The sequence below is a fragment of the Microtus pennsylvanicus genome, chromosome 17 (assembly GCF_037038515.1).
Source record: "Microtus pennsylvanicus isolate mMicPen1 chromosome 17, mMicPen1.hap1, whole genome shotgun sequence".
NCBI lineage: Eukaryota > Metazoa > Chordata > Mammalia > Rodentia > Cricetidae > Microtus > Microtus pennsylvanicus.
Genome location: NC_134595.1, coordinates 26,730,339 through 26,740,010, shown reverse-complemented (window position 1 = coordinate 26,740,010; position 9,672 = coordinate 26,730,339). Strand labels below are relative to the sequence as shown.

Sequence of the window (9,672 nt, the reverse complement as noted above, 5' to 3'; positions counted from 1 at the left end):
TTCTGCTTTCTCTGTGTCTGTCCTCATGGGACTGGGGAAACATCGCCAGCTGGGACCTCTAAGAACTCAGACTTGGGAAGCCGGTCCTTCATGAAGTCTAACCTCCTCCTCTTGCTGCTGTGTCTGAGCAGCTTTGGACTTGACCTGACTGGGGACTATGAGGGGACAAAGAAAGCAAGCTGGGCCCAGGTAGGACAGGCGCACTCTGGAGCTGTGACGACCTGAAACCTCAGCGTATTCCTTATGTGCAGCACAGGGAAGGGTTAGCTAGTCTTGGCACGGTGTCTGTCGGTGCAATCTTAAAGCAGTAACATCTAGGAGGAGGAAGCTACAGTTGCTAGTTTTTTTACACGCTGTCAATCATTCATACAGACTCATACTAGCATATACTGTCAACACTCAGTCAGACCAAAGGAAGGCTTTCCCTTCTCATGGGTTGAGGCATTGGGCCCTTGACATGGCAGGGCCTGTGTCAAACAATACACATTTATCCGGGACTTCATCTTCTCTACACATTCGCTCGGCTCCCCACATCCAGCCTTTCCTTGATACCAGTTGTTTAAATCAGGCCACGGGAGTGTTTCGGAGCCCCGGCCAGACCTGTAGTGCTGGGGAGGTGTGTGCTGGCTGGATATGCCCTGTCCTTTATCTCCCTGAGCCCATCCTTTGACTTGATGGAGCCCTGGCAGCCTGCCTGCGCCCCTCCCCCAGCCAGGCTGTGTGTGCTGGACTGGGCTGTGTGTGAGGCTGAGAAAGCTCCTGTAGAAAGATGTTCTGTCGCTATATGGGGTTCGCATCCCCTTGGAGGGCAGAAAGGGTACAAACCATTTGTTTCGGGTGAGCCACCGTAGGGTGTTCAGTGGCCCACGTGGAGCCCTTAGAGGTATGAAGGGCTGGTCTGTGGCCCAAGAGGGAAGGATTCTGATTGGTTCTCCAGTCAAGGCGCTAATGCCTGCCTAACAGAGAGCTCTGTGCTGGTCCAGGGTGTGATGTGGCACTAGAGATAATCAAGATACGGGGAAGGCCAGGTTCTGGTGACCAAACACTCTCCAAACGGAGTTCCTTGCAAATAGTGGGGCCCTCCTAACTATGCCGGAAGAAACGGGGAAAGGAAAGGATGGACACAGGACTTCCGATTCCCAGCTCTGGCATCCCACAGAAGCCTCCAGCGCTATATCTGCCCTAACAGAGACTCTTACCTTCTTCAGCCAGAGTTGAGGTTGCTGAGCGTCCAGCCCAGGGCCTCTCACCGGTGGCTGGATTGTGGAACATGCTGAACTAGTCTCACAGGAGGTCTCTTGTTAAAGGGGCAGCAGGGGTTGGAATGAAGCTGTGTGGGAGGCCTTAAGGAAGCTGGGGACACTGGGCCATGAATCAGCTTCCCTCAGCAGCGGGTTTCTTCCTCTAAGGATAGCAATGTCCACCACCAGGAGATGACCACAAGGAGATGACCACAAGGAGATGACCACCCGGCATTTCTGAGGCCTGGTGAGGATCTCCCAGGGGTCCTTAGGACCTCAACTTGGATGCTTATGAAGCAGTTATTTGGATACAAGTTGAGACAAGAAGGCCCCAAGAGGGTAGGGGACAGGGCAGGGACAGGTGCACTGTTGCTAAAGAAATTGTACAGTATTTGTGCAAAGTGATGGGAAATGTGTAGCCATGGCTATCAAGGGTGGGAGGAATGATTGGGACCAGGCTGAGGTACTGACAAGACTCACCAAGCAGAAGCATTCAGGGTCATAGCTGTGGGCAGGATAGGAACCGTCACTGGTTGGATGGATGGTGGAAGCATAGGCCTGGCGGCCACTGTGAACCAACTAAATATGTGAAAATTTTTTTGTAGTTGTTGTTTTATTTTTATTTATTTATTTATTTTGGGTTTTTTTTGGAGCCTGTCCTGGAACTCACTCTTGTAGACCAGGCTGGCCTCGAACTCACAGAGATCCGCCTGCCTCTGCCTCCCGAGCGCTGGGATTAAAGGCTGCCCGGCTGGTTGTTGTATTTTTGAGACACAGTCTCTATTTAGACCTGGCTATCCTGGAACTCAATACGTAGACTAGGGTAGCCTCAAACTCACAGAGATCCTCCTGCCTCAGCTTCCTGAGTGCTGGGATTAAAGAAGTGCAACATTCCACCCAGTTTAGGGACGTAACGGAGAGACGAAAAGGCCTGGTGGGTGTGAGATTTGGCAGAGCTGTCTTGGAGTTTCCTGCTACCCACTCCCTCGCTACCCACCTCACTGCTCGGAGTCAGCTCCAGCACCTCAAGTCTTTCACTGTAGGCCCAGTTCATGGTAGGTCTGCGTCCAGGCTGGCCTCACTGTGGCGCTGGAGCCAGAAAGGACCCACTGAGGCAGGGATATTGCCCAAGGCTCACTGGCTCCTGCTCAGGCTCTAGGATCGTGTGTGAAGGATACCCACAGTCTCTTAGCCTTGGTTTCTCTCAATTTACGGTAAGGCTGTGACCGATAACTGAAAAGTCTTCTAGCCATCTGGCTTCCTGATGAAGCAAGAATTCTAGGGACCGCCAAGGCTTCAGTGTCAGAGATCCTTAGGCCCCTTGAAGCCTGTCTTGATCTTATACTTGCCTTCCCCCCCTCCACCTCTAGGCCCTGCTGTGCTCCTGGCTACTCCCTCCTATAAAGGCCAACCCGCTTACTCCATGCTTCCAGCCCCAAAGGGGTATCTTAGAGGCCTTGGGGTGAAGTCTTAGGGTGGAACCCTAGTATGTGACCATCACCCAGTTCTGTCTTGGCATTTGCTGCCTAGTGGACAGCAGGTGGAAGGAAGTGGGGAAGGAAGGAGGGAGGGAAAGAAAAGGCAATGTCGGTGTGTGGGTGGTCTTGCCTCTCCAGCCTTCTGTCCTTGGATCAAACCCTTTGGTGCGTTTCCCACACTAGAAAGTAAGCACTCAATGCTAAGAACTCAGAAAAGCACAGGGCTTAAAGTGGCACAGAGATCGGTGTGCACATTTAGTCAGAGGACACAATGGGGACACAGGACACATTCCAACAGCAAAAAGATAAAAGCTGGAGACATAAATGGAACAGGAACTGTGAAGTCTATATGAGGCCAGCTCTAAAAACACCTTCAAGTCACAAGACAGAGCAGAACAGACAGAAGGCCAGCAAGGAGCCAGCTGATGGGGCAGCCCTCCAGGTGGGCACTCATAAACCAGATGAATTCCTTACAAAACAGGGTGTTTCCTGTCTTAATCAAAACAAAGCTAATTATAGAATTGATGAAAGGGGGCAGAGGAGAGTGCACACCCAAGAGCGGGCAAGCCAGCATGCGGTCCAGGAACCATTCCCGCCCCCAGTGGGAGAAATGGGAGGACAGTTCTACTTGCCCCATTCGACCTTGAGGCTCTAGCGCAATCAGAAGCCGGAAAACCAGGGATATGGATAACCCAGGGTCACACTTCAATGTCTAGAAAGTTCAGTCTGATGAAAGTGTCTTCTCAAGCCCAGAGAACAACTTCAGCAGATCTGCACTGTGACCCCTGCACCAAGACCAATGCCAGTAAAGCAAAGGCCAGTGTAAAACATGAGCAATGCTAAAAAACAGTCAGCTGGGCGGTGGTGGCGCACACCTCTAATCCCAGCACTCGGGAGGCAGAGGCAGGTGGATCTCTGTGAGTTGGAGGCCAGCCTGGTCTACAGAGCGAGTTCCACGTGTGCTCAAAGTCTGACAAGGAGAGGCGAGAGCTACAACGCATGGCTGTACCAAATGATGCTGGGTTGGACACTCTAAGATGGTTAAAATGTTGACTTTTGTGTTGCATGCATTTTGCTTTAATAAAAAAAATGTAATTAAAAAGCGAGGGGATTAGGATGAATGTTTCTAATTCAAAGAGGTTTGTAAACTCTGTGTCACGAAGAAAAACAAAATACAAGAGAAAGACAGACCCATGCCCAATTTCCCCCCTATCATTGGTCCAAATCCACGTCCAATACCATTCTCTTTTGTTTTGGGGAGTGGGCACCTGGCCCAGGCACTGGGGTTTGGAACTCCATGGAGGAAGGGCCACGTCTAAACAAGCGAGCCCTGTGAGTTGCAATCTCACTTCTAGAAATCAATGTCAAAAAACAAAATGGAAAAATTCCAAAATGACAGAAAAGGCTTCATATGCTACTGTTTAATGAGCAAAAGATGAAGGGATCCTAACGCTGGCATCAGGGAGGAATAGCAGATGCATCCTGTTCCAGAATTCTGACACCAAAACCACTCATGTGATTTACATGAGCAAAATGAACTTAAGAGAACCACCAAATCCAGAAACAGAACAACTGAACTTACATACCAAACTGGTGGCATGACACAGTCAGAAATTAATATAACACATTTAAGTTTTGTTTTTAATAGACGTATAAAGACTAGCAAAAATCAAATTTGAATCAGCGGTCTTGTCATTAAAAATTATTTTCAGGATAACTGCATATATCCTACACAATTAGGTAACATTACTTATTTAAAGTTTCAGCTTAGAAGAAACAGAACCAAAGAATAAACTTGAATTGGAAGCTGGCCCTCTAGCTGCTTCCTCCCCCAGAGATCACCCAGGCTCCTCTGCGGTCTCCTCCCTGGGGAAGAGTTGGTAAGACAGCAAACTGCAACCTTGTAGCTCTCAGCCTGGCATCTCTCCCATCCCCTTGCAGCTGCTCTCCCCTCTACTTTTCAGAGGTCCTTGAATTTTCGCTGGAAATCAGTGCCTTCCTGATTTCTTCGTCCCCAACCCGATCCCGTCGCACTCCCTAAAACCTGTAATAAGAGAACCTCGTTTGTTCTTTGGATCTCAAGGGGTTTGACAGAATTCACAGGTACTAGTGCAATGATGTAATTTTCCTAACCCTTTGGAGCCCTGGGAACTAAGGGCTCTTTCCTTCAGGACCCCTCCCCCGCGGATCTCGTACCTGTGAGATCTTCCTCAGACTTGAAGGCTTCCTCAGACTTGAAGGCTTGCTGTCCCCTTCAGGCTGGGATGCTGCGGCTCTGAGGGTGCTCATGAGTAGGGCGATTTTTACATGCATGTGTGGATGCAGGAAAGGGCCAGAAGAGGGTGTCAGACCTCCTGGAGATGGAGTGACAGGTTGTAAGATGCTGGATGTGGGGGAAGCAGTAAGGCAAGAGCTGTAAATGCCCCACCTGCAGAACTACCTCTCTAGCCACACGATCTGTGTGCAAGGTATTCATGCACATGTGTGTGCTCCTGTGGGGGCCAAAAGACAACCCAGGGCTGTTGTTTCTCAACAGCTATTCACGGTTTAAATTTTTTTTTAGATTTGTTTTATGAGTGTTTTGCCCAATGTACATATGCATACATGTACAGAAGCCACATGTGTGCCTGGTGCCGCGGAGGTAAGGGGAAGGGTGTCAAGTTCCTGGAACTGCCCTCACTCCCCCTGACTGACAGCAGAACTTCCTTGTGGTCTGTAATTGACAAGGATGTTTGTGTTCTTTCTGGCCCGTGTGTCTCCACAGAAGGAGTAGAGGTATACAAGGGGTAAAATAAAGGTTGCTGTTCTTCCACCTGAAAAGAAGCCTGCATGTCTCAATCCCGGCACCCCCCACCCCAGTCTTGGCTATCGAGGCTGCGCTGGCTGCAGTAGTTATAGACAGTGGTAAACCACCATGTGAATGCTGAAACTGAACCAGGCCCTCTGCAAGAGCAGTAAAAACTCTTCAACTACTGGGCTATCTCTCCAGCCCCTCCTGCCTGCTTTTTGAGATATGGTCTGTTATTGGGCTGGAGCTTGCCAATTAGGGTAGGTTCAGATCTGCCGGTCTCAGCTGCTCCAGGAGTGGGGTGGCAAGCATTTCCCACCACACCCAGCTTCTTGTGTTTGTATGGTTTGGATGTGTGTGTGAGGCCAGAGGTTGACGCTGGGTGTCTTTCTTACTTGCTCTCCACCTCTGGCTGTTCTGAATTCCCTATGACCAGTCTGCCCTCAGATTTAGAGATCCACCTGCTACTGCAGCAGGTGCTGGGATTAAAGGCAAGCACTGCCATTCCATATTCCACCTTTTATTTATTTATGTGCATGTGTGCACTTATGGCGGCCAGAAGAGGATGTTGGAGCTCCTAGAGCTGGAGCCACAGTCACCTGGGAGCTGTGGATGCTGGGATCTGAACTTGGGTCCTCTGGGATAGTAGCAGGGTGTTTTTGACCTGTGAGCCATCTAGCCTCCACCTTATTGTTTTCTCCCACCTTGTTTTTTGAGACAAGATCTCTCATTGAATCTGAAGCATGTTCATTTAGTTAGACTGAATGGCCAGCAAGCCGCAGGGCTCCTCCTGTCTCTACTTTCCCAGCACTGGGATTATGGGCTATCATTAAAATTTCTTCACATAGGGAGACACAGGCAATCCCTTCTCCGCAGGTCCCCCAAGCAAATGTAGGCATGATTCCGACAAAATTTACTCTGGTGAACCAATGACTTTCTTGGGCTTTTTTACGGCACATAGGTGAAATTATTTTCAGGGAGTGGGCGCTCCCTTGTCCCAACAGACTGTACTCGGAAAGTCTTTACCCAACAAGGGAGGGCTTTCCTAGAGCACAAAAGATGAAGCCCCATTCCTTGAGTCTCAGCCCACATACTCTAGCCCCTTCCAAGAGGTCATGGGCAACAAAATGTCCTTGCTTCGACTGCTGACAGTATGGTGTCCTAATTGGACAAGTAGGATACAAAAGACAGTGACTGCCAAATCTTGTCAAGACAAGGCAGGACAGTCCTTCAGAAACCTTGCTTCCTGGAAAAGTCTGTCGAATATCTAGGCCTTTTGTTGAAGATGGATACCCCAATGTTGCAGAGGAACTTTGGGTGACTGTCCAGGCAGCCAGCTGCTTTTGTAATTTCTCACACTTTTTGGAAGTATTTTGGAAGTTACTTGCTTGCACTTCCTGCTTATTCAACTAATATTATTTCTATCTTGGGTCTCTGAGAAAGTTGAAAATTAGATATAGTTTTCCTTGTTTACAAGACTCAGAAAAGAAATTCACTAAAGTGTAAAGTGTGTAAGTTTCAAAAACATCAAAAGTAAGTTTCAAAAACATCAAAAGTAAGTTTCAAAAACATCAAAAGATAGTTTTAGATGATAATGCAAGTTATAATAGTAAATCAGATACAAGACTTTGGACTCACCAAGATAGGATAGATAATGGAATATTTTATCTTTGTCAAATGCAAATGGACTAGACATTGTTGATGTATTTATTGCCCGTATATATTATATAGTTATTGTACTTATTATAGTTTCCTCGTATTAGTTTTAACCTTTTTATATTAAACAAAAAGGGGAATATAGTGATATTTTGTTTATGATCTAACAAATAATCTTTTTTGTATATAACAGGCTTGTATATAATAGGTGGGATCTAACACTTGTATATAACAGGTGGTAGGGAATGGGTGGCTACTCTGGTGAAGGTCTCCCCACCCTCCCTATCCTTCCATGATGGGAAGTACAGTCAACAAGCCCAGCTGGGATGCCCCTTGGCAAGCGGGCAAAGCTCGACTGCCTCAAGATGGCAGCTGTTTGACTCAGAGGATAGTCACAACACAGAAATATGCTGCCACACACACTTTTTGCACAGGTGCTGTTTGTGTGGCAAGAGCTTTACTGAGGGAGCCACCTCCCCAGTCCCTCATCTACATCTGTCAATGTGGATGCCACAAGCTAATGTCGTCAGGATGTTTTGGTCTACATTCTTACCACTGTGAGAGAGCAGCTGGAATTGTGCTAAGATGATTTTGCTCAGGGTTTCAGGTGCCAGTCCATCACGGCCAGAAGGGTTTGATGAAGCAATTCCCATCACAACAACCAGGGAGAAGAGCAAAGGGCATACTGAAAAGAGCTAGAACGAGATAGAGGCCCTAAGGACACACCCTAACCTATTTCTTCCAACTAGGTTCCCCCATCTACCGCTCACCACTTCCTAATAATGTCACCACATGCATGATCCATCAAGTGATTAAGCCCTTGATTAGGTCAGAGTCCTCAGCTCTAAGAGTGTCTGCAGACTCTCTCAGACACACCCAGGGGTGCACGTCCCTGATCCCTTAGGTGCTTCTCAGTGCAGTCAAGCTAACACTTAACTGCCACGAGGAGGTCACGGACTCCGCAATGTAACTTCACGTGTTGTCTCGGGGAAAATAAGAGAAAATCAATGTAAAATGAGCTCCTGGGGCCAAGGCTGGGGCCTAGCTGCCCAGCATGAGTTAGATCCTTACCATTGCAAAAAGCAAAAACAAAACCTGTGAAAAGTAGGTAGGGAGGGGAGGAAAGGAAGGAAAGAAGCATGTAATCCTTTCTTAAAGAAAAGTCTGGAAAACAAACTATCAGCAACAGATGAAAAATGTACAGTCTACACAGTGATAATATTCAAAATCCTCAGCCATAAAAATAAAGGCCTTTTATTTGGTTTTCTATGCCATTACAAGATCATCTGGACAACAGTTCTGTGAGAGCAGAGCCTGTGGCCACACCATGTCTGCATAGGATGTCTACTGAACTGGGGGCTAGACGAGGGAGCCAGACTCCTCCCCAGGCTCTGGGAGCCGCTCCGGGTTATGGGGTCACCTTCTTGTAGGTAACATGAAGATGCTGAGTCATTGGCTGTGTAGTGGTTGCCATAGAGACCGTCTGTTCAAGTTTGCCTTCAGAATTCAGTCTGAATTTTCGAGTAATCTGAGTAGAGAGCAAAACAAAGCACTTAAGTTTTACACCTTCAAATTATTCAATAAAAGCTGGGTGTGGTGGCGCAGGTCTAGAATCCTAGCACTCAGCAGGCTGGGACAAGAGAGCGACCTCAAATTCTAGGTCAGCCTGGCAACATGAGTTTCACACTAGCCTAGGAACAAACACTGGAGTGTCCACCTGTGTCAGCCACTGGTCAGAGGCCTGTGAGCAGGGTACCCCCAGTGGTTAAGATTCTGGGCGTGAGCCACTATGGGGCACACCAACCGCTTCCCAGCAGTGAGCTACTGTGAGGTCTGTTAATATTTGATGGTGTTCTGCTGGCTATAATCTCCCACTTCCATCTGAGCCGTCTTAAACCCTATCAAATGTGCTCTTGGAGGACCAGGGCAGCACACCGGCCTACTATAACATATGGCTCTTCCCGCAAGAGTATGAGTAGATCCCGAGTCCTCGTGTGTGGAAGGCTGTGGACAGTGTGACCACAGGAGAGATGAATGTCTAAACTCTAAGGGCCGATCACTTCACTGCTCCAGGACCATGGGCTACCTCTGCCACATCCATTACTGGGACTCCCAACCCTTTTGCTGAAAAGAAGACAAAAATGTCAGTCATTCCAAGTTTAGTTAGAGGGGAAGAGACATGGCTCAGTGGTGAAGAGCACTCACTGCTCTATCAGAGGACCAGATGTATACACAGACACACACAGACACACAGACAAGTAAGTTTAAAAACAGAAAAACAAATCAAAAGTCTACTTAGGGACTGAAGAACTATTTCAGTTGGCAGAGTGGTTGCTTTCATGCGTGAAGCCTGGCTTAGCTCCCCAGCACTAAATAAACTGGACGTGGTGGTGCATGCCTGTAATTCCAATACCTGCCCAATACCTGGAGGGAGAGGTAGGAATATCACGAGTTCAAGGCCAGCCTGGGATGCTTGAGTCTGTCAAAAACAAAAACAAAACAAAACAAA

The 9,672-nt window shown here is 48.0% G+C and overlaps 1 protein-coding gene across 4 annotated transcripts in view; it reads right to left on the bottom strand.

Annotated features, from left to right (window-relative positions):
- Positions 1–8,379: 8,379 nt before the first annotated feature.
- Thap4 (THAP domain containing 4) overlaps positions 8,380–9,672 on the bottom strand; it is a 42,239-nt gene continuing 40,946 nt past the window's right edge. For all 4 annotated transcript variants that reach the window (XM_075952049.1, XM_075952051.1, XM_075952050.1 and 1 more), the window contains one exon: positions 8,380–8,691. In XM_075952049.1, the coding sequence (XP_075808164.1) occupies positions 8,572–8,691 (120 nt within the window). In that variant the 3' untranslated portion in view covers positions 8,380–8,571. The remainder of the gene's footprint in view (positions 8,692–9,672) is intronic.